General features: G+C 37.4%; 1 protein-coding gene across 1 annotated transcript; it reads left to right on the top strand.

The window, feature by feature from the left end:
- The first annotated feature begins 18301 nt into the window (after positions 1 to 18301).
- On the top strand, positions 18302 to 20237 carry aplnra (apelin receptor a). The gene has a single exon (XM_048211050.1). It carries the CDS (start codon positions 18580 to 18582, stop codon positions 19660 to 19662), a length of 1083 nt encoding a protein of 360 aa, XP_048067007.1. The 5' UTR covers positions 18302 to 18579; the 3' UTR covers positions 19663 to 20237.
- The last annotated feature ends 5410 nt before the right edge of the window (positions 20238 to 25647 follow it).

Raw genomic sequence — 25647 nt, 5'->3', positions numbered from 1 at the left:
AATCAAATTAAGTTAAAAATAAAAAAAAACTGACATTTTTAAAAATGAGGGTCACTAAATGGTGAAAGAGTTTTCATTTTTGAGGAAACTATCACTTTAAATTAATTTTTTTAATTTTTACCAGTTTACAAATATATTTGCTCATTATTCAACTGCCATCTTTAAAAAAAAAAAAAAAAACTGTACTTGCAGATAACATAATATAACTGAAATAAAAAGCAACTTAAGTGTTCTACTTTCATGACTGTTTTTTTAACACACTTAAGTACACTTTTAAAAAGTGCAGTTTGTAATGACACCATTAAATGTTTTACTTTAAAAAACCAAACATTTTTAAAAATGAGGGTGATTAAATGATAAAATACTTTTCATTTTTAAGTAAACTGTCCCTTTAAATAAAACATACAGTAAATTCATTTAAAAGGGTAATTTTTATTTTTTTTTCCCAGGCTCAGAGATACATTTGCTCATTCTTTCTGTCCATTCAGTCCTGATCATTTGGTCCATTTGGAGCACAAGAGTTTGTCTGTCTTTAACATTCAGTGCGGTTTACAGCTACAGTAAAATCTCTGGAATAGAAACACAGCTATCTGGTGAAACAGGGTATGAAATGTTTAAAATCCACCTGTCACTCAAACTGTGACACCTCTGCCTCTCAGCGGGACGCCACTATGGGGGTCTGACAAAGCACATACACACAAGCACAGAATTAGTTTAAAGTGGCTGCTCAATAACAACCACATTTGGGTCACTGTAAACCATATGGCAAAAGAGGTTTTGACAGAGTGTAAAAACAATCTTGGCCCGTAACAGAAACAGCCCTTCAGGGGCTCATGAATAGCACACACATATATTTAGAAAATTGACATCGCCAACTACTGGCCTGGCATGAATAATACAGCATTTTTAGATCCGTGTGAATGGGGATCATTTTGACATTGTTGTCATCTGTACACAAAAAAAACGCAAAAGAAAAACTTTTCCATTTTTAGTACATTGTTGTCGTGTAAACGTACCCTTACCCTTAATTAACAAGACACTGTCACATTATCTGATAGATTTTTCTGTTTGGTGTGTAATGGAGAATATATTTTGAAATTTAAAATTAGTTGTTAGTTGAATTAGTTGAATATTAGCCATTTTGCGAACTGTGCCATTTCATCACTGTTACATTATTTATTATCTATAGAATAAATTAATAGTAGAAATTAATTCTACTTAAATTTAGCTTTGATTAAAATTAAAATACCACACTTTTACTTTTTTAATATGATATATTTATGAAATTCTTTAGGTATTTTCTGAAAATGCAAAGTTGTGACGCAGCCTACTTGCGACATTTCCTCTTTAAAGTAAAATAGGCTAATTTAAATAAAAATTATTGTCCTGAAATCATAGAAATTTGTCAATATTATGTTTAAACTTATTAGCCTTGTCAAGCTCAAAAGTTCAATGGCTCTGTTCCCACCTGTTATTAGACGCGATTTTGGTTCTTTGGTCACAAGTGGTTAGCTGAGGCATTTTGTTGTTATTTGTGTTCGAATTTCACAGGACCATCCCCTCTTATTCTACCTTTCACGGGAACGTCTAATGCTACGCCCAAAAATTGCATTTCTTCTACAGATGTGATGGGGTTGCATTCATTTTACTTGAAAACACTATCCGCCAGACTTGTATTTAGCACTGACTGCTTTTGATTAAATCAACAAAATGCATCTTGATACCAGGTGGATGATCAATTTTTCACAGTTTACAGCAAAAAACATATAAATACTGTGCGTAATGTATTTTGGTCATTGTTAGCCATTTTGGACCTTTTGACCTGCAGAGTTAATACATACTGAATGTACTGGGTTTGACACAACCAAAAATTTTGGGTCAAACCTGTCATGGGTGATTTATTATGCACACAAAATTACAAGCATATGACTTCCAAACTTACTGTGACAGGGTTGAAGTTCTGTAGAGTGTAGGTAATGGAGAAATATGATTTCTTGAAAGTTTAGTAATAAATTATTTAAATGAAATGATGAAAAAAAAATAATACATCATTTTCTTAAAATTGTGTAACCATTTCCTGAGAGTGACACATTTGTGATTTAGTTTATGACACTGAACATTATAACCATTATAACAAGCAATTACTCTAACTTAACATGATGACCAGCTCTTTTGCTTTTGAAAACTGGTCTGAATTAGTTCTCTGTTTACTCTTGCACTGTGCTCTGTCTTCTTTTCACACAATCTGTCCAGTGTGTGTGTGTGTGTGTGTGTGTGTGTGTGTGTGTCTTAGGTAAAGCTGTGGAGAAGCTTTTGTTTTCTGCAGGATTTGGGTCCAGATGTGTCCAAATTCCTCTAAGGCCCCCAGGAAAGAGGTAACCAGATAGGCGGTAAGCTTTATCCTCATGTTTTAAATGTGCAATGGTGTGAATGCACATTGTGCATGTGTGTGTGTGCACGATTGAGTATTTATGTGTTTCGTTCTCCTCTAATCCTGCTCATTATCCATTCCTGCCTCTCATCACCTTTATCTTCTTCCTCTGTTTTTCCTCCTCTCGTTGTTTTTCCTTCTCATGTTTTCCCGCCTGTTTCCTCCCTCTCTCCCTCCTTTCCACTATCACCACCTTCCTGATCCACAGCCCAAGGGCTCCACATAAATGCTAGTTATACAAATAATGATTAAAGAAGGCACTTCCTGTTAATTCAGAGATGTGTTGCATAGCAACCACCGAAGAGTGAAAACAGCAACACCAGCTTGTCTTTTGGTTCTCAAGCCCTTTAACTCTCATGGCCTGTTTGACCCTAAGACCATTTTAATCATTTGGAAATTGTACTTAACATAACTATCAGGTCAATATGAAATTACTTGAAATATGATGAAATATGTTTTGAGAGACCACATATGCAATGAAGTTTCACATGAGTTAGAGGGTGATAGTTAAAGCTTCAATATAAAAAACTGTTCATTAAACATAATTGAATTAAAGGTCCCGTTCTTCGTGATCCCATGTTTCAAACTTTAGTTAGTGTGTAATGTTGTTGTTAGAGTATAAATAAAATCTGTAAAATTTTAAAGCTCAAAGTACAATGCCAAGCGAGATATTTTATTTAACAGAAGTCGCCTACATCGAACGGCCAGTTTGGACTACATCCCTCTACTTCCTTCTTTAATGACGCCACTAAAACAGTTTTTTGACTAACCTCCGCCCACAGGAATACACCAGAGTTGCGTTTGTAGAGTGTGTTTGTCGCCATGTCGTCGAAACGCTGTTATTTTCATCCCGCAGTCCAATCACCGGGTCTGATTCCGGCTCAAATTGATAGGGTAAAATTAAAGACATGTTTACAATAACACTGAGCGCGTGCATCTCCACGTTATGGTAAGAGACGTGACCTTTCCCGGCAAGGAGCGCTAAACTGCTGTCGAATCACAACACAGGAACCGCTGGCACAATCAGAACTCGTTACGTATTTCTGAAGGAGGGACTTCATAGAACAAGGAAGTCATCAGCCCGTTTTTATGACAGTGGAAACAGCGGTATACAGATAAGTAAATTATGTGAAAAATACTGTTTTTTTTTACACGCGAAACATGAACACATGTTATATTGCACACTATAAACACAATCAAAGCTTCAAAAAACCACGAAAAACGGGACCTTTAAGGAAAACTTTTCCACACAATTAAGTTAGGTTCATACAACAAGACTACAACAAGTCCATTTAAACAAATAATAGTTTGTTGAACAAACTTAATCAATTTAGGTTCTTATGTCAGAAAAAGAATTTGTTGAGTGAAATTAATTAAATTAAGTAAAAAGTTTCCATGAAATTTAATTATATTCTTCCAACAAAAAGAATTAGTTTGGACTGATTTATTGTAGTGTTGTTGGATGAACTTAAATTCATCAAGTTACCATTGTGGTGAAGAGTGAAGCTTGTGCTTAGGTTGTGGGTAACTGTTGTGCACATGAGAGTTCCATGATTGTCTGATGGGGGGCGAGGCCATAGACCGTACGCAGATGGCTTAATCTGCATATGAAGAAGAGCAGCGCTGTAATCAAGTGTTGCCAATTTAGGGATTTTGTCACTAGATTTAGTGACTTCCCTGCCCCTTTTGAGACTTTTTTCAAAAGTTTAGGGACAAATCTAGCAAGTTCTTGGACAAACCTTATCTAGATTCTTATTTTGCCCACTGATCTCTATTCATATTTATATAGATCAATGAATTTGCCTTTATGTTATCTAGTGACATTTAGCTTCCAGTTTTAGCAACTTTTGAAAGCATTTGGCAACACTGCTGTAATCAACTAATCTTACTTCAAGTTACAATAAATAGCTAGTCTGGACCATGTTCACAAAACTTTTTATAGCAATTGCTTTTGAATATAATGAACAAGAAGTTACCTATGCATTGATGCCAGCAAAGCTATGGCTCAATGAGTAAAGCAATGATAGTAATGCATGATAGTTTAATGTTGAAACACACACAACCTAACAACAAGCTCTACTCTTCAGCACAGTGGTAACCTCAAAAATTTAAACATAGAAACTCTTTTAAATGTCCAGCATATCTGAACATTGAACACTAACAAGACTTTCCCTTTACTAAAAAAAAAATAAATTAAAAAGCACTTAATTTCAACATTTACTCTCCTAATCTACCCCTATGCAAACATGCTGGGAACTAGAAATCCACTGCCCAGTTTCATTCAATGCAGCAGAAATGATTCATGTAGTCCCAACACATTTTAATTAACATTTTACTAATTTAATTTCATTTAACGTAATAAATTGAGTGCAGATGACAATTAAGTAAAAAAAAAAACTAATATTTGTGTTGTTTCAGCTTATTTTATTTAATAAAATAGCAAAGAGCTAGAATCTTTTTTTTTTTTTTTTTTGAATGTACTGATTACAGATATATGTGTGTGTGTGTGTGTGTGTGTGTGTGTGTGTGTGTGTGTGTGTGTGTGTGTGTGTGTGTGTGTGTGTGTGTGTGTGTGTGTGTGTGTGTGTGTGTGTGTGGTGGGATCCATGTGAGCGTTTGTGAATTTAACCTTGCAGTGCACATATAAATATGAACCAAAGACAACACTATGGTCTATTAAAGCCTTAGAAGTCCTATATTTGGGCCTATATTATCTGCAAAACCTTCTATAAAAACAACTCTAAATGTTATTTATGTGGAAGCAGACCCCACACAAGCACACACACAGCATCTTCCATTATCCTGAGTCCAGAGCTCTTCCTGCTTTGCTTGCTGCTTTATCCATTCAGGGGACGAAGGGCAAAGGAGAGGGGCAGGTCAGAGGTCACTAAGCCCTCAGTGCAAGCAGGGAAACACCTTGCGAACCCTGTTTGTTCCTGAGAGAGTGAGGAAGAGGGAGTCCATTTTAATGATGTAGAATGGTATATAGATTATTTCATGATCTTTGTGGGTGTATCAGGGTAGAAATTAACATTATTATATATATATATATATATATATATATATACACACACACATTTTGCCTTCAGAACTGCCTTAATTCTTCATGGCCTAAATTCAACAAGGTGCTGGAAACATTCCTGAGATTGTCCATACTGACATGATAGCATCATGCTTTGGCGTAACTTTGTTTTAAAAAGTGAGTGGGACATGAGTGTGTGTTTGTGTGTGTGTGTGTGTGATCGCTGCGTTTCAGTTCAAGCGGCACATGAACCGATCATCTCTTCCTAATAAACATGGATTAACATCAGTACAAACATCAGTGATAAAGCACTCTTCTGCACGAGCACCAAGAGAGCACAGTTGCATGCCACTGATAACAGCGGCAACATCAATGAACGCTCAGCATGATTTCAAAAACAACATCTTCCAGCATCAGATCACCTCTTATTTAACAAACGAATTGGTAGGGACAGTATCGACGCTGGTGAAAAGTTGTGGAGACGTGTCCCACCCGCAAATTACGCATATGTCATCACGCAGTTGCTGCAGTTTTGTCAGATGCACATCCATGATGTGAATCTCCCATTCCACCACATCCCAAAGGTGATCTGTTGGATTGAGATCCGGAGACTGTGGAGGCCGTTTGAGTACAGTGAACTCATTGTCATGTTCAAGAAACCAGTTTGAGGTGATCTGAGCTGTGACCTGCCGTGTTATCCTGCTGGAAGTAGTCATCAGAAGATGGGTACACTGTGGTCATAAAGGGGTGGACATGGTCAGCATCAATATTCAGGTAGGCTTTAGTGTTTAAACAATGCTCAATTGGTACTAAAGGGCCCAAAGTGTGCCAAGAAAATATCGCCCAACTCACCATTACACCACCAGCAGCAGCCTGAACCACAAGCCAGGATGGATCCATGCTTTTATGCTGTTTACGCCAAATTCTGACCCGACCGCCTGAATGTCTCAGCAGTTCACACTTACAAATAATTAAATAGAGTAAAGGTTGTGCGTATTTGGTGTGCTGTCCGAGGGGAGGGCACTTCTCTATTTTTACATTTAGCGTTTGTCTTCCCGGCACTTCCGACATGTTGCACGTACGGAAGCCCGCCGCAGCCTGTCTTCTCCAGTAATGCGTTTTGAACCAAGCACTTCTCCAGTAATGCGTTTTGAACCAAGCACTTCTCCAGTAATGCGTTTAGTACCGGCACTTTTATTTTTCCACTTCAAGCACTGGGGGTGGTGGAGGGATGCTGGAAAACTGTCATGGAACAGTGGTAGGTCTGCTGTATATATAATCAAACTGAGTTGATTAACTGAATGTGCTCCTCCTGTGTTAATTAGGTTAATTATCTGAACGTACTCCTCCTGAACTTTGTTAATGAAACATCATAAATCGAGACTCATCAGACCAGACAACATTTTTCCAATCTTCTATTGTCCAAGCCTGTGCGAACTGTAGCCTTAGTTTCCTGTTCTCAGCTGACAGGAGTGGCACCCGGTGTGTCTTCTGCTGCTGTAGCTCATCTGGTTCAAGGTTCAACATGTTGTGCATTCAGACAGAGATGCTCTTCTGCATACCTTGGTTGCAACGAGTGGTTACTTGAGTTACTGTTGCCTTCCTATCAGCTCCAACCAGTCGTGCCATTCTCCTCTGACCTCTGGCCTCAACAAAGCATTTTTGCTCACAGAACTGCTGCTCTCTGGATATTTTCTCTTTTTTGGACCATTCTCTGTAAAGCCTAGAGATGGTTGTGCTTGAAAATCCCAGTAGATCAGCAGTTTCTGAAATAACATAAATTGCGAATCGAATGACAAATATTGATTTTATACAACAATAAGTCTATGTCGAAGTTCAGTATACAAGAAGTTAATATTGGGTTTTAGGATTGTGATTATTGTCTGTTTTTACTCTATTTCGCCAACAAAATTTGTTCTAAACAAAGAGCAGAACTGTTGCCCGCCTCTAGACCCAGGTGAAAAAAAGTACATTTCTATAATATATTTAAAGTGCTCTATTTTCGTTCACTAATTTTGTACTTAATATACTAAAAATTCTTCTTTAGTACATCTTAAGAACATCTAAGTGTACTCAACTGTGCTATTTTGAGACAGTATTAAATATGAACTAAAATGTGTTTTTAATATACTATCTCTGTATTTAAAAAAAAAGTATTTAGATACCACTTATTGTACATTTGAACCCATACTTTATTGCACGAAAATAGACCACTTTAAAGGTGCTAAAGAGGATGTTTTGTTTTATACATTTTTGCAATATTACTTGAAACTGTCTTTACTAACTGATAAAAGACTATTTATTAGGTGCACTGAAAGTAATAATATTAATATACATCATCTGTGCACGAGGTACGGCCTTAAAAACATCAGCCAATCGTTTACGCGATCATCGCGTAAACGATTGGCCATCTGGCTTGTCAATCACTGCCATGACGTTCCTTGTGAGAGACGCGCGGCTGCGCACTCCAGTAACTTTCCACACTCCACAGGCGCCGCATGCGATGTTTTTGTCAGGAGACAGGAGTAACAACTGCAGATTATGAGTTACCTGCGGTGAGTCCGACATAACGAATCCACTAACACGACACAGCGAATGCCGGTGGTAAACACTCGTGTTCCAATACTCGTGCACTAGTTTTGGGAGGCGTTCCCTCGAATTGAGCTGTGAAGGAGGGGGGTTGTTCTTACGCATGCACTCATTTCAAAAACTCACTAACAAGTCTTTGGTTTCTCAGTCGACGGAAAGATCCTCTTTATCACCTTTAAGTACATTATAGAAGTGTATTTTTTTTTCACCTGGGGAGTCTAGACCAAACACTGTCGTTCGTTAAAGAATGAATCACATTTATGAATGAATCAGTTGAGAATGATTCAATGAACAATTCATAAAGACATTATTCTGGAATGAATCAGCTGTTTTGACTGAATCAGTTGAGTCACCACTTACCCAGTGTAATAGATTCTGTTGATACTGTTTTCATTTGATTGCTAAGAGCCCTATAGTGTCTTTTATTCTAATGGAATTTAGTGGTTCAGTTTAGGAATTTGACACCAATTGGCCAAATATAATGTACACATTTACAGTTTTTTTCGATTGCTAAACGACAGTGGGCACAACTGGAGTCACATGTGCAAAACTCTAAGTACAGTCTGCACAGCAGCAGTTCATGTGGACCAAACTCTAGTTCGTTTTTCATTGCTTGAACACAGTTTTCAAAACTCTACACACTTATCCCATGACTTTAACCACAACCTGCACAACACTGTGGATTTACAGCACTTTGTTCAAATGCTAACACTCTGCTGTCAAAACTGTGAACCACACATTCAAAACACAATAGATTTCAGCCTTGTGCCTTTCAAACACTGCTGATTGCAATTTTGCAGGATTAGCCCCTCAATTATTTGTTTGAATTACAGTATGTACTTTTAGTTTCTACCTTTTTTTCTCATTACTGTAATTCCGTAAATTACTACAGACTATTGAACCAAACTGCTCATTTTCATTTACCTTAAAGAACTGTTATGTTCTAAAAATTTAAATAAATCATGTGAAAGAATGTCACTCTTTTCTTTGAAGAAAATATTACTTTGTATGAAGTCACTGAAATTGTTCAAACTGTAAAGATGAAAAGATTGTATTTTCTGTGTTGGAGTTTGATGCTAGTGTTTTTACTCTCAGTGTGTTCTGAGTGACAGTGTGTGTTATCACAGTGAGGGTTGTGTATAGTGTTTGGCTGCACTGAGCCTGTTTTGAGTCATGTGTTAACTGTTTAGCTCAGGTGACTGTTGGTAGTGCAGACTGTAGTTAGAGTTTTGCACATGTAGCTCCAGTTGTGCTCACTGTCGTTTAGCAATCGAAAAAAACTGTAATAAAATCTGCCTTAGAAATGTAAAAGGCAGCCCTGGAAGGGAGCAAAATCTCCCCTGAATGGAAAAAGGTTCATTTTTGTCATTGGTGTGTATTTGAGTTTATTTGCAGAGGTGTATGTGTGCTTTTCAGCCTCTTACATGGGAAGTTTTTATGTATAATGGTGTAATTAGGGTCAGAAACAGTGCCATATACAGATACAGGAGTCAGCCACCATTGATCCCCTGATGCAATGGCTTCCTCTATAACAATGGTCTTATCTGATCCAGCACTCAGCATTCACACAGGTGTGCCTGTATGTGCGGCCACTTAAGGACACTGTGTATGTGTGTGTGTGTGTGTTCATGCACCATTATGTGTGTCCATTGGAGACAAGCTATTTATGAGCCACATAATTTATGGAGGATTCTCAGGAAATAGTGCCATTTGTGTCTTATGTGTGTCCCTATTACCTACATCTGATATATTTAGCAGGATACTGAACTCATTTTAACTCTTTTTTTTGTGTGTGTGTAATCATGAAAAAATAAAACATTTTTAAGTGTTTTGTTTTTTAAGTGGAATATCAGTCCATATGTATGTACAGCATTTACCCGTCTTGATCAGTATTTCATTATGATTTACGCTTATATCTGCCTTGTCAAGCTATTTATTCATTTTTTTAGTTATTACTTTTTTACAGTAAATAAGCACAAGCTTTGAATGCAAATAATGGTGTTGTAGTGCAGTGAAATTTGCTGCCATTTTGCACTGACCCACAGTGTTGGCATAAAACATATTTTGAAAGACAAATGTCATGATTTATTATTTTTCAATCAATGTTTAACTTATTTCAATGTACAGCAGAACTGATTGAATTGAATGTACTCCATTATTGTTACTTTTCAAGACTGTAACCACATATTTGAATTGGCCATTGAAAAAACAGTATTTGGTAAATATTTTGGCATGAAAATATGGAAAGGAAGAACACAATCAAGAAATGTCAAAAGCCACACTTGAACTCACATCACCCACATAAGCAACATGACCACTGCTTCTGAACATGTGCCTTAACTCCAGTAAATGGCTTTGGGAACATTGCTTTTTTTTCATAGTTGGAACACTAGTTAAGTAGTGAAACTTGAGAATTTCCAAACAACAAAAGAGGTGACAAATCTGCCTGGAAGAGGACATGTGTCTATATCGGCCAAAGACTCTCCAAGGATCACAGCTGGAGAACTGCAGAAATTAGTTGAGTCTCGAGGTCAGAAAGCCTAAATATATCAAACAGGACCAGCTTCTATGGTCAGATGAAACTTTAAAAAAAGAATTTTTTGGCAGCGTACACAAGATGGGATTGGTGCAAACCCATCTAAAAAAAGTAGCCCATGACCATAGTTAAATATACTGTTGGACCTTTGAAATTGTGGGCCTATTTCTGCCAGAGGTCCTGGACATCTTGTTCAGACACATAGCGTCATGGATTCTATCAAATACCAACAGAAAAAACCACAACCTGACCGCCTCTGCTATTAATCTTATAATGGGCCGTGGTTGGATCTTCCATCAGGACAATGATCCAAAACAAACATCAAAACCAACACAAAAATGGGTCACTGAGCACAAAATGAAGCTTCTGCCATTCTGACCTGAACCCTATAGTAAATGAGTGGAGTGAACTGAAGATGAGAAGCACCAACATGGAGCTGGAAATCTGAAGGATCTGGAGAGATTCTGTATGGAGGAATGGTCTCTGATCTCTTCTCAGGTGTTCTCCAAACTCATTAGGCATTTTAGGAGAAAGCTCAGAGCCATTATCTTGGCAAAAGGAGGTTGCAAAAAGTATTAAAAGGGTGTAAAGGTACATTAAAGTATAAAAGGGTGCCATTAATTGTGGCCAATGTGTATAGGAGAAAAACATTTATTTCTTGAAGAGATTTTCCCCACATTTTTAATTATTTTGCTTCAATGAAAGGTTAGATTTTTGTTTGTTTGTTTGTTTTTGTTTTTTTAATAAATGATCAAAAAGATTAACAATGCAGATTTATTTTTACAGGCTTCTTTGTTCATATTTACCAAGGGTGCCAATAATTTTGACCATAACTGTAATTACTAAAAAAACAGCCCATAAGGAAAGTCACCCAGCTAACAAAAATATGTTGTAAGAATGTTTTGCTAATGTTCCCATTAAAGGTGCCCTAGAATTAAAAATTGAATTTATCTTGGCATAGTTAAATAACAAGAGTTCAGTACATGGAAATGACATACAGTGAGTCTCAAACTCCATTGTTTCCTCCTTCTTATATAAATCTAATTTGTTTGAAAGACCTCCGAAAAACAGGCGAATCTCAACATAACACCGACTGTTACGTAACAGTCGGGACCATTAATATGTACGCCCCCAATATTTGCATATGCCAGCAAATGTTCAAAACATTACACAAGAGCAGGCAGTATTAACGTCTGGATCTGTGCACAGCTGAATCATCAGACTAGGTAAGCAAGCAAGAACAATAGCGAAAAATGGCAGATGGAGCAATAATAACTGACATGATCCATGATAACATGATATTTTTAGTGATATTTGTAAATTGTCTTTCTAAATGTTTCGTTAGCATGTTGCTAATGTACTGTTAAATGTGGTTAAAGTTACCATCGTTTCTTACTGTATTCACAGAGACTGTCATTATTTTCATTTTTTAAACACTTGCAGTCTGTATAATTCATAAACAACTTCATTCTTTATAAATCTCTCCAACAGTGTGTAATGTTAGCTTTAGCCATGGAGCACTATCTAACTCATTCAGAATCAAATGTAAACATCCAAATAAATACTATACTCACATGATCTGATTTAGATTAGACATGCTGCATGACGAACACTTTGTAAAGATCCATTTTGAGGGTTATATTAGCTGTGTGAACTTTGTTTATGCAGTGATAGAGTCGAGAGCTCGGGAGGGGGCGGAGAGCGCAAGCAATTAAAGGGGCCGCAGCCTGAATCGGTGCATATTTAATGATGCCTCAAAATAGGCAGTTAAAAAAATGAATAAAAAAAAAAATCTATGGAGTATTTTGAGCTGAAACTTCACAGACACATTCAGGGGACACCTTAGACTTATATTACATCTTGTAAAAAAACGTTCGATGGCACCTTTAAATTATCAAAATGTCATTTCTGAACCTTCTCTGAACTTTGTTTTAAAAACACATTTTCTTGGTTATGTGAACATTAAGGGAACATTCCATTTGATCATTTTGCATCAACATTGCAAAGTTACTTTTGAATGTTCTCTGAACATTCTGAAACAAGTAGTAACATTTAAAAAATATTTGATAAATGTCCAATTAAAACATTCCATGAATGATGTATAAATAATGCTTTTGAGGTAACATTTGAGAACATTATGAAAGTACGGAGCCCCGCATGACATGCAGGAAAAAAAATAGTAGGCTAAATTGTGCGCATTTGGTCCCTCAATTTGCTAAATCATGCACACAATTTACTTTCTTTTCCTGTATGCCATGTGCGAGCTGCGAATAAAAAAGCCCAGATAACCCTGAACGTACATTCAATTAACTTTACTGGAAAAATGTTTGTTCATAACCTTGCCAGAACATTAACTAAAGTTAGCTGGGCATATGGCATTTTCATTATGGCCTGTAGATTTAAGGGAAACCACGAAAAAGAAACACCATTTTAAAACTCCCTTGGCTATGGCTCCAGGTGAGTATGCGTGTTATCAGACTCATCAGTGAGGGCAGTCTCGGGGTAAAGAGTCAAAGAGTCGGGCGGCTGCCCGCAGGCGCCATATTTCAAACATGCCTTCAATAATGAGCTGGGCTGGACTGACCCAGAGCTACAGAATGGCAACTCACTTAAGAGGAGGTGAAAAAAACACATTCATTGACAGAACAACTTGTCGGTATCCTCCACTATGTGATTACTGAGTACACATGGGGGAGAGCGAGGGGGTGAGCAGACACATGTTTTCAGGGATTTCAAAGACTCACAAGACTCTCTACATCAAATCAGAAGAGAATGCTAACCTGCTAAGCTAAAAGGCAAACAAACCATCATGATTGCCTTTTAAATCTCAATGAATTAGCTTGCAGGCCTAAGTCAACAGAAAGATGGTGATCTCTCTCTCTCTCTCTCTCTCTCTCTCTCTCTCTCTCTCTCTCTCTGTGTGTGTTGGGGTGTTGAATGGCACATGGGTGTGATATCGTCTGAGGAGGTTTCTTGGTGTTTAGCATACTCATATGAACACTTGGGACGTTGTCTTTACAACAGAGAGATCCAAACAACCAATACACAAAATACAAGGGAAAATTCTCCCTTTCAGTTTAAGCGGACAGCTTCTTGAAACTCCTTCTTTTTCATTGCCTGAAGTGCCTCTGATGACACACAAAAGCACAGAAACACACACACACGCACACCTTGTGTGATTTGTGAGGTTTGAAGTTCCACAAATCAAGCCATGAGATCAGATCTGACGTGTTAGGTGCCTGACAGCTGTATACTTCAAACAATCCCCAAATTACAGCTCACACCCCTCCTGTAGCTTCACCTCTGCTGGCTTCAGCCATGCCAAACTGCTTGGTCTGTGTTTGAATGTGAGTGTGCATGCATTCAGACGTGTGTGTGTGTAAATGAAACATCACAGCTCATGAAGTGGAGGACCACTCTAGCCTGCTATGTAGCAGCGGTCCGGTCAGCTGTACAAGGGCAAAAAACAACACAGCTGCTATAGGGTCTCTCACACATACGCACTCGCAGGCAAAGTTGCGGTTTCTTGTGTGGTCTTACTCTTCACAGCTGATAGAAAAATAAAACTCACTAAAATAGTAACTATTGGAAAACTTACATTTACTTTAATTGCATCATTTTATTTATTTATTTTATTTTTTTGCCAGAACAATAATGAGGAAAAATGTCTAAAAGACATTAACTTTTTTCTTTGTGCTCTTAAATTGTTTTATACCTGATGTACTATTATATATATATATAAGATTATATATAAGATTTTATAATCCTGCCTTGTCCAACTTTCAAATAATGCTGTTCTTTCTATTCATCATTGAATCCTGAAAAAAAGCATTCCCATGAAATTTTAAGCAGCACAACTGTGTCAACATTGAAAATAATAATAAATGTTTCTTGAGCATCAAATCAGCATATCAGAATGATTTCTGAAGGATCACGTGACACTGAAGACTGGAGTGATGATGCTGATGATGATTGCCATCAAAGGAATAAATTACATTTTAAAATATGTTAAAACAAGAGTTCTGGTAAATTGTAATAATGTTTCAGAAATTTATTTTTTGTTTTTCAAATAAATGCAACTTCTTTCAAAAACTTTTAGTAATCACATACTCAATAGCACAATACTCTCAATGTGTTTATCTCTTCATTACTGTTTATTTTGGTAAAATATTTCCAGTGTATGGCAGTTTTTATGCTGATATGCTACACTTTTATATCAAACTCAACCTCTGAATTAACCTCTGACCTCTAACCCCCCAGTTAACCCCATCCGGTCCGTTTGGCTTCACTTGAACAAGTACAGTATTATCAGTGTGATAAAATGTCCATGAGTAAATCACGCTCAAACAAAGCTTTCACTAAAAAATTTTGATTTGTTACAACAAAGGGCTTTTTGGTGAAGATCTCAATTTCATCTGCCTAATCTGGCAATTAGAGGTGTGTGTTGAGTGTTTGAAAGCCGTCTGGCTAATCTGACCATCTGCTTCTTATCAGTGTTTCTTTTATTTTTAAAATGTGTGGATTTATTTATTTATCTTAAGGATCTATTAGAGCAGCAGGCAGCCACATCTCTCCACAGTCAATCAGATAGCAGCCTATCAACCTAGCTGTGTGTGTGTGTGTGTGTGTGTGTGTGTGTGTGTGTGTGTGTGTGTGTGTGTGTGTGTGTGTGTGTGTGTGTGTGTGTGTGTTTCAGGTATTCCTTATACATTATGGGGACCAAATATCCCCACAAGGATAGTAATACCAATAAATTTTGACCTTATGGGTGTATTTTTTGGTTCCCACAAGGAAAACGGCTTATAAATCTAGTAAATGTAAAAGTGTTTTGAAAATCTAAAATTGCAGAAAGTTTTCTGTGATGGGTAGGGTTGGTGTAGGGGGATAGAATATACAGTTTGTACAGTATAAAAATCATTGTCTATATAGAAATCCACTAGAGGGCGCATTCTCGTCTGAGGGCCTGCCAGCTTGATTTAAGCAGGAAACTGTCTGTTGTTTTTGCCAGGCTGTCTGCTGTGGGTGTGTGGGGTGTTTTAGTTTCTCCCGATATGAAGCACTGAGGTCCAACAAAAACAACATGCAGAGGAAGGGGTGAGGGGCAGACTGGGGCAGGGCAAAGGATTATGGGGGCACGGCAACCCAGTCGCCTTTTTGCACAGCAGGAGCTCCTCACTGACTTTATGCAAATTTCAAAATTATACAATTTATGGCTACAAGTAATATTTCAACAAATATGAAAGGCATGAGTAATAATGCCAAAATATGAACCATGACCTCGCTTATTCCTTGCCTTTAAAGTAATTTCAAAGTATAAGGCAGTGAATTAATCATTTAACAGGTGTTTTGAGGGATAAAGACCCATGAGGGATCTGATCTACAAACCTATGGAGAGCATTTTCGGTATATACTTTAAAAAATAAATGCTTTTAAAGGGGTGTTTTGCCATAGAAGACCATTTTGGGTTCCCTAAAGAACCTTTCAGTGAACAGTTCTTAAAAGAACCATTTTTTTTTAGTGTGAAGAACATTTTAACAAACTAAACTAAGAACCTCTTTATTTTTACAAGTGATATGTAAAGTATTGGATCAATCTGTTCGATATGCATCATTTGCTATTTGTTTTCAAATAACCACCTTAAAATGTGAGGTGAGAATGTAATTCAAAGTGAGTTCTGAATCTAAATCTTAAGATGTTTACAAACTGAAAAAATAAAGATCATACCACAGATTCAGTGTGCTGTATCTAGAATGTTCTGATGCCAAAAACCGATGCCACGAGTGGACATGTGCAGACAGTATCCTCAGAATAAATGGTGAACATCCTTTTATTCAAATGTATGCTTTGCCATAAGTGCCACTATTCACACATTTTATATCTAATCTGATGCATTTAAACAAATTTGTCAGAGATGCATGTCTTTATTAGTTCTCAGTGTTAGTCACACATTTACTTCACACTATCAGTGAAGTGTTATATACGCTTTAACTCATTTTTTTTCCTTTAAAAAATAGTTACAATCCTATAGCACTTGAGTAGAAGATACTGACAGCTCATTAAGTGATTGAGAAGATCTGCAGATGATCTCATCAGTGACACTCTGATAGGTTTTGATTGATGGATTACACACTGATCCTGCTAAATGTGATTGCACATTAATTTAAGGAGCATCGTGTGTGAAACAAGATAAATAGTGGTGGAGATATATGAAACGACCGATTTAGCTCATGGGAACTTCTTGAAGGATACTCATCTGTAGAACATCTCAGATGTATAAGGAAAAATAAGTTAGGTGTAGCCTATAGTTTTCCTGTTTGTTTTGAATGTGAATTGCTCTCTATTCAGCCTAAGCTATTTCGCTTTAACTGCCCTTTTTCAGGTGCTGCAAATTGGGTGTAACGCGTGAACAGCGCGTCCTTAAGAAACTCGTTAATGTCAAATGCGTCGTTTCCTTTTGTTTTTGTTTATTTTGCGAGTTTGTGTCTGCTATTATCATGCAAATAAATGCAAGAAAGTGCGAATTAAATTCACACATATCCAAATCCTTTTTCTGACATGTAATCTAATCACCAAAGACACTCAGCGTGCTTTATAATATATAGCGAACAATGTATTTTTTTAGATTTTATTTTTTTATTAGAATCGCTGAAATGAATTGGATTTGAGCTTTTACGAATAAATATCAGTACAGATCAGAAGTTCACAACGTAAATAAATAGCAAGTTATATGATGTTAAATGGAATATTTAACGAGTCTGTCTTTTTAAGAGTTTGAATAATGTGTCTGCAGGTAAATCTCTTCTTTCTATTAAAGAGGCTGCAGTGATGTGTTGTATGGTGGAAGCAGAGTGTTTGAAGTGACTGCATGTCACCTTCATGTAATGTTTGAGTGAGAGGAAATCACAGAGCAATGCCTTTTTTGTATTATCATTTGGTCCCAGGCGCTGGTTTCACTGGGAACCTGTCTGAAACTTGTTTAGGCTTGCCATGTTTAGTTAAGTTTTACTTTAGTGCCATATACATATTTGTAGGGAGTAATTATTTAGACTTGCTGTGTAAATTGAATAGCCTATGTCGTTTAATTATGCAGGCATGTCTCAAAACATGCTACTTTACTGTAACAATCTTTTCATTATTATAGCATCATTGTTTCCATCCATTTAACGTGTCACATTAATCCATTTAACTTGTCAAATAATTCTGTCACACTTGAATTAAAGAGTCCTCTCTCATTCTTCACATAAAGTGTCGGGAAAAATGAACGCCTCACTGCAAGTTTTACATAAAACGTTGAGGTAGCAATTTAACTAAAGCTCATAGTAGGCTATGCTGACGGAAAAATAGGCTACCAAAAATAGCCTAAATAAATTTATTCATTTATTTATTCGGCCAGGATGTTCAAGTCTGCATGACATGAATGAACAAATGTTTAGTGTGTGGAAAAGTTAACAACATCCATTGAAATTCTGCGACTGTGACAATACGCTGTTTCTCTTTTTTATTTAAAATGTGCTGTAAATGAGACGTGACGCAAAAATATTTTTGTCAGACAATTTAAGCTAAATCTAACTTGAAAGACGAGCAAGCCATTACTTTTTCATTAAGAAGAAAAACAAGAGTTAAGCTCACTTTGTTGACACACTCGCTCCTGCCGACTGCGTGGCCCGGGGGGGTTGGTGTGCCGTGGTGGGTGGGAGTGTGTGTGTGTAAGGGGGCTGAGGTTTAGTGGAGAGATAAGGGGTTCGATATATGGGTTCAGAGGGAGGGGTGAGAAGTCTGGAGTTTAAAAAGACAGGGCGCTTCTCTCCCTCACACAGACGCGCTTCAGCTTCCAGTGAGGGAAACTTACCACAGACTCTTGTTTCAGACAGAAGAATCCAAACATTCCCACTGAACTCAGTCAAATTAAGACCAGAGATTCGGATACAACTGCCGAACTAGAGATTCGGATAAAACTGCCAAAAAAAACTGAAGGACTCAAAGCTAAAGCCTCCTCACCAAATGGAGCCAACGCCGGAATACGTCGACACTTACGACTATTATGACTATAATGAGACTGTGTGCGACTACTCGGAGTGGGAGCCGTCTTATTCTCTCATCCCCGTGCTGTACATGCTCATTTTTATCCTCGGTCTCTCCGGGAACGGCGTGGTTATCTTCACTGTCTGGCGCGCGAAATCCAAACGGCGCGCGGCAGACGTTTACATCGGTAACCTGGCGCTCGCGGACCTGACGTTCGTCATCACGTTGCCGCTGTGGGCTGTGTACACCGCGCTGGGTTACCACTGGCCGTTTGGCGTGGCTCTCTGCAAGATCAGCAGTTATGTGGTACTTGTCAACATGTACGCAAGTGTCTTCTGTCTGACCTGCCTGAGTTTTGACCGCTACCTTGCCATCGTCCATTCTCTGTCCAGCGGCCGGCTTAGATCCCGTGCCACCATGCTGGCATCGCTGGGTGCTATCTGGTTCCTCTCATGCCTGCTGGCCGTGCCCACGCTCCTGTTCCGCACTACGGTGGACGACGCAGGGAACAACCGCACCACCTGTGCGATGGACTTCAGCCTGGTCGCTCACAATCAGGATCATGAATCCCTTTGGATTGCGGGTCTGAGCCTTTCCTCCTCCGCTCTCGGATTTCTTCTGCCTTTCTTGGCCATGACCGTCTGCTACTGCTTCATCGGCTGCACGGTCACCCGCCATTTCAGCCACCTGCGCAAGGAAGACCAGAAGAAGCGGCGTCTCCTCAAGATCATCACCACCCTGGTGGTGGTCTTCGCATTCTGTTGGACGCCTTTCCATGTGCTGAAAAGCATGGATGCGCTGTCCTACCTGGACCTTGCGCCCACCTCATGCGGCTTCCTACACTTTCTGCTTCTGGCTCATCCGTACGCCACGTGCCTGGCATATGTGAACAGCTGCCTCAACCCATTCCTCTATGCGTTCTTTGACCTGCGGTTCCGCTCGCAGTGCCTGTGTCTGCTGAATCTGAAGAAGGCCATGCATGGGCACATGAGCTCCATGTCCTCGACCCTCAGCGCCCAGACTCAAAAGTCGGAGGTGCAGTCGCTGGCCACCAAAGTGTGAGGGAATTCAGTGAGAAGAACAGAAAACATGAAGTTGATGAAAAAACACTGGGTTGAAGGGGTTAAAAAAAGTGGAACGGCTGGTCCGTTCTGACTAGTGCTGAACTGATGGACTTTGGAGAACATATTGCTTTATGTTTGTAAATAACACTCATAGTTTTGTGTACTCTACTGTATTCGTGGATGAGTGGCTGGAATGATGTGACTTTGTATGAATGCATGTGTGAATTTATGTTCGCTGACACCTTCGTCAGCTTTGACACACTCAAAAACACGCACACACAGAAATATCCAAGCAAACAGGAGGTCAGTTTTGTCGAAAACATTCAAACTGTATTCTGACCGCAGTGATGCTGCACTGAGGATGAACTTGCTTGTGTGGTTGTAAGAGTGTGTGATTGTGTTGAAGCCTGTATACACTGGTGTAGAGATGCAAATTGTACAGTATTTTCGTACTATTTTCCTTTCTGTTAATTTGCAATGTTCAGAAATGTGTTCAGTATCTGTAGCACTTGTTAAGAGGAGATATAAAAATTATAATTTTTGTTAAACTCCCTGATGTGAATGTGTGTGTTTTTTTGATGAGCGGATCAGTGTGTGTGAGTGTGTTATAGTGCAAAGGTGATGCTGCTTGATTAGATAGTTTAAAGTGCAGACAGATAGTCAGGGTTTGGGAGGGGTTGGGTGGGTGTTTGGGGGGGGGGGCAGACAGACAGATGGCTGGTGACAAATGTCTCTGGGAAAAAAGGAAGGCAAATGCGGAGGAAGGGAACAAATGTGTGGGGTGTAAATGGATATATATACATGAAATTATGTTATATTTTTGAAACTTCTGTAACTAACTACTGCTACTGTATTAAATATGTTCCTTAAATACAATACCGTCTTAGCGTCATTAAACATGATTATGGGTATGTATTGGTGTGCGCATTGGAGTTCACACTAATAGTCCATCCTTCCTTTTTCCAAATTGCTTGTCCTACCACTTAATTGTATTGAATGTGCACTTGTAGTGAACTTCAAATCTTAAAAGTATATTTAAAAAAAAAAAATGTACTTGCAAACAATATAATATCAATGAAATAAAAGGCCACTTAATTGTACTTAAAGGGATAGTTCACCCAAATTTCATCATTTACTCACCCTCATGTTGTTCCAAACCTGTATCAGTTTCTTTATTCTGTTGAACACAAAAGAAGATATTTTGAAGAATGTTGGTAACCAGACAGTTGACGGCACACATTGACTTCCATAGTATTTTTTCTTACTATGGAAGTCAATGGTACCGTCAACTGTCTGGTTACCAACATCACCCATTTTTGGGTGAACTATCCCTTTAAAGAGAGTACACTATGTTTCTTAACACACTTAAGTGCACTTTGTAATAATGTCAAATTAAACATTTTACTTTAAAGTACATTTTAAATCAGTGTTTAATATTTTGTTGTGTTTTAAAGAAGTGATGCATTGACAGCATACTAAAACATGTAAAGTACTTGATTATAATGTAACTGTTACTTTACATTTACAGTTAATATATTTTAAATTGACTAAATTGCTACTTCATCATTACAAATGTGTAATTACAAATACATTTAAATACATGACACACAAGTCATGTTTTATTTGAGCATAAAAGCTCAAGGCTCAAAGCTGTCAGTACATTTGGCAGTAAACTTTAACTGGGGTATTTCAAAGAAAATAGAAGTAATTATGAAATTACATATAAAACATTTACTTAATTTCTTCTTAAGTGTGTCAAAAAGCACTCTTAAGATCAACTAATTGCATGCAGTTAAGTGTCCGAAGACATTACATTTGGATCACACTTAAGTATTTTATTTTTCTATTAATATGCTTTTTAAAAGTATGATAAAATGTACTTAAGTCACAATGTAAAATCTAAATTTATGCTTTGCATACATCAAAACAACAACAAAGATGCATAAAAGACTTAAAGTTCCTCTGAAAACCAGGTTCTGTAGATAGACTGAAACTTTTCTTACGTTTGGTGAACATACAGAGAGTTTCAAATATTGAAAAGAAAAAAAAAAACCTCAAATATCTGATTTGTAATAAAATTAGAGAAACCAACATAACGGGTGGGGTGGTCCACACATTAAAGACCAGTCTTACAGGCCTGGAAAACACACACACATAACATGCGGTCTAATGATGGTGACTAATTAACAGTGACATTGTGAGGCCCCTATGATTTCTAAAGAATGAAACAGGATGGATACATATCTGTTTGAAGCTACGTGTAGCTATTATGGGGCAAGTGAAACAATTTTATTTGAAAAGATGACCGTTAAAGAAGGGGGAAAGGGACGCTACACACACTCACATAGAGGGACATCAAACAATAACAACAGAACCGACATGCAGACACTTTCAAATCAAAGAGAGCGGAGAATAAAGTGAATGGACAGAGTAACTGAGAAAAAAGACCTTGAGCACTTGTCGAAGCCCCTCGTAACATGCAGAGTCCCATGATAAATATCACCAGATTGTTTTTGGCAGACTGTCTGATATACGCACTGTCTAGAAGAGAGATATGATGAGGTAATCTCATTAGCTGGATAAACCAGACCAATGATGTCATCTCAAAAAATCATAACAAACCTTAAATGCCCAATGCATTTGTCCACAACACACTAAATGTTAAGCAGCTATTTCACATATATTCTTTCCAGTGACAGTTTACTGTAATTGCAATAGCATAAAGTGAATGCATTTGCAATCGTTTGACAGATGCCTTCATCAACAGTGATTTAGAAATGAGGAACATTGCAAGCAGTTCATCATAAGAACAAAAAAAATTGCATTGCTCAAAAAAAAAATTGCATTAATCAAGAGTTTTACATAAGCTCAAGCAGAAGTGAAATACATAAAAAATTATAGAAAAAGAGCATCAAGAATATATATATATATATATATATATATATATATATAAAAATATATATAATAAAAAAAACATTAGTTAAATGATTATATGTTTGGGGTTCTCAGTTTCATTCAGAATCTAATGGGAATCTTATGTTTCAGGGCTTTTGTGCCAAACATAACAAACCAAGCTTTCAAAAAGGAGTTTCAAATGAAAAGGACCATGCTTATTTCATCCTGCCAATCACAACACACTTTTCTTCACTCTTTCGACAAGTCTTCCGGCATCCCTTCAGCAACCCAGCTGCATGTTTATTTCATTAATTAGGTCCAGGGGGCAAATATGCTTGTGCCCATCGATTAGAGACTGCAAGAAAACAAAAACAGTGAATTGTCTTTTTTTCCCAATAAAATAGGCTATATACAATTATACTCAAATGCCTCCGTGTGAAAACAGCAGCAGGTGCTGAGCTACAGTGTTGGAGTGTGTATTCAGGGCTGTTATAAACCATTAACCTTGTCTCAGAGTTAGATTATGATATACATGCATGTATGTGTCCCAGCTGCTAAGCTTCATAATAAAGAGCAGAAGTGCATACCCTCTGTCATCACTACTCAAACTCACTCACATCCCCCAGTCCTCGACAGGTGTGTTTCCTCACTGGATTTTGCCGTCACTTGGGCATCCTATGTCATGCCTTCAAACTTACACTGAACAACTGTCTAAATGCACCACGATGGACAGCTCTCAGGAGGCTTGGGTGCACTTTATCTGACCGTACTCCCATTCCTGACAAAATGATCTTAATTGGAGAAGTACTGCAATTTAAGTGTGTCATTATGTTTTATATTAAAATGTTCCGTTTGTGTTGCAGCAAGTTATGAAATCCATTTTTTTTGCCCAATCAGGAAAAAAAACTGCAGCTTTATTTCTCGTAATCATGACTTTATTTCTCATGACTTCATATTTCCCACTTGTGACTTGTAATGTCTCTGTGTGACTTAAAGGCTTAGGTCACCCAAAAATTAAATTTCTGTCAATTAATTACTCATCCTCATGTCATTCCAAACCTGTAAGACCTTCATTCATCTTCAGAACACATAATAAGATGTACTTAATGACAGAAAATTAATTTTTATGTGAACTAACCCTTTATGGCTTTAATACACTATGTGACTTTTGCTCAGAGTTTTGCTCTGATTTACAGTCAGGAGGAGTCGACACTAGTTGCTAAAAGCCAAAGCCAGTCTGCAAATTTTGGGCAGTCGGAGATGACAAAATTTCACAGAAAATCATATAGTGTATAATGGGACAGACTCTGATTTTTAGCCTCAAACTGTGATTATTTCAATTCAAAGCAAATCAAAGAAGTTTCATATTTTGAGCCTATTTTTGAACATATATTTGTTTTTATTTGTCATATGTCTCCTAGCAAGGAGGCGAATGTTTCTGCATGAGTTTGTTATGTTTGGAATGACTCACATAACCAGACATTTGCATGATGACATGAGGTCAGCACTCTCAGAGTGACTTCCCTCAAGATTTTCCTATGGGGTTTTATAATGGGGGTTTTCAATTTATGAGTAAAATAAGGTGACAATACTTGAACGTTTTGCACTACAAGGTAAACTGCACACACCCATATCGAAAACGCATATTATGAAGTTTTTAAATTTTAAAGCTGTTTTTATTTTAAAAAACACAAGTAACTAGCAGAGCTGGGTAGTAACAGATTACATGTAATCTGGATTATGTAATCAGATTCCAAAAATCAAGTACTTGTAATTAGAGTAAATTACTTTTTAAAATACTCGTAATCAGACTAAAGTTACTTTTTTATAGATTACATGATTACATATTATTTACACAATGGCACTAAGTTGTTCATAATTCATTGATTCTCCTAATTGTTTTTTTTAATGGTTATATTTTTTTTCATAATAAACCTGTTGCTTATATACGTTCGTGATTCTTCGAGTTTTTCCGGCGGTGGGGGGGAGGGGTGTGGAATCGTGCACAGAAATCAGCAATAACAAGAATATTTGTTTTTGTAATGTTGCTGTTTTCTAAATTTACTTAATTTTAAGTAAATATGTTTTAAAATCATAAGATGTGATTTTGTTTTATTCAGTGTTACTCTCAGCAAACGCTAACAGGTACATTAGTGTTAGTATTTTGAAGTATTAACTGTCCATACATTAAAAAGAATCTGTTGAGGCTCTTGTTGGTGAATAGAATATATTTTTGGACTATATTTTTTCTTTGTATCTGTCAAAATAGTACAAGATTATCCTACAATATATGTGACATCAAATAAGGGTTAGCACTAAAGTAATCTAAGTGTAATCCAAAAGTGGGTCAGATTACGTTACCAAAAATGTGTAATCTAAGAGATTATATTACTGATTACAAATTTTGTCATGTAATTTGCAATACTGATTACAACTCATACGTAATCTACCCAGCTCTAGTAACTAGATAAGAACATTTGGGGTGTGAGTGAAAACTAACCAAAGTCTGATGTTAAAGGTGCCCTAGATTCAAAAATTGAATTTACCTCGGCATAGTTGAATAACAAGAGTTCAGTACATGGAAAAGACATACAGTGAGTCTCAAACTCCATTGTTTCCTCCTTCTTATATAAATCTCATTTGTTTAAAAGACCTCCGAAGAACAGGCGAATCTCAACATAACACCGACTGTTACGTAACAGTCGGGGTGTACGCCCCCAATATTTGCATATGCCAGCCCATGTTCAAGGCATTACACAAGGGCAACCAGTATTAACGTCTGGATGTGCACAGCTGAATCAACAGACTAGGTAAGCAAGCAAGGACAATAGCAAAAAATGGCAGATGGAGCAATAATAACTGACATGATCCATAATATCATGATATTTTTAGTGATATTTGTGAATTGTCTTTCTGAATGTTTCGTTAGCATGTTGCTAATGTACTGTTAAATGTGGTTAAAGTTACTATCGTTTCTTACTGTATTCACGGAGAGAAGAGCCGTCGCTATTTTCATTTTTAAACACTGGCAGTCTGTATAATGCACAAACACAACTTCATTCTTTATAAATCTCTCCAACAGTGTAGC

Source organism: Megalobrama amblycephala, linkage group LG12, assembly GCF_018812025.1.
Source record: "Megalobrama amblycephala isolate DHTTF-2021 linkage group LG12, ASM1881202v1, whole genome shotgun sequence".
Lineage (NCBI taxonomy): Eukaryota > Metazoa > Chordata > Actinopteri > Cypriniformes > Xenocyprididae > Megalobrama > Megalobrama amblycephala.
This window is presented reverse-complemented; position numbering and strand designations above follow the sequence as displayed.

Coding starts and splice junctions, on each gene's coding strand:
- aplnra (XM_048211050.1), top strand. CDS start 18,580: ATGGAGCCAACGCCGGAATACGTCGACACTTACGACTATTATGACTAT.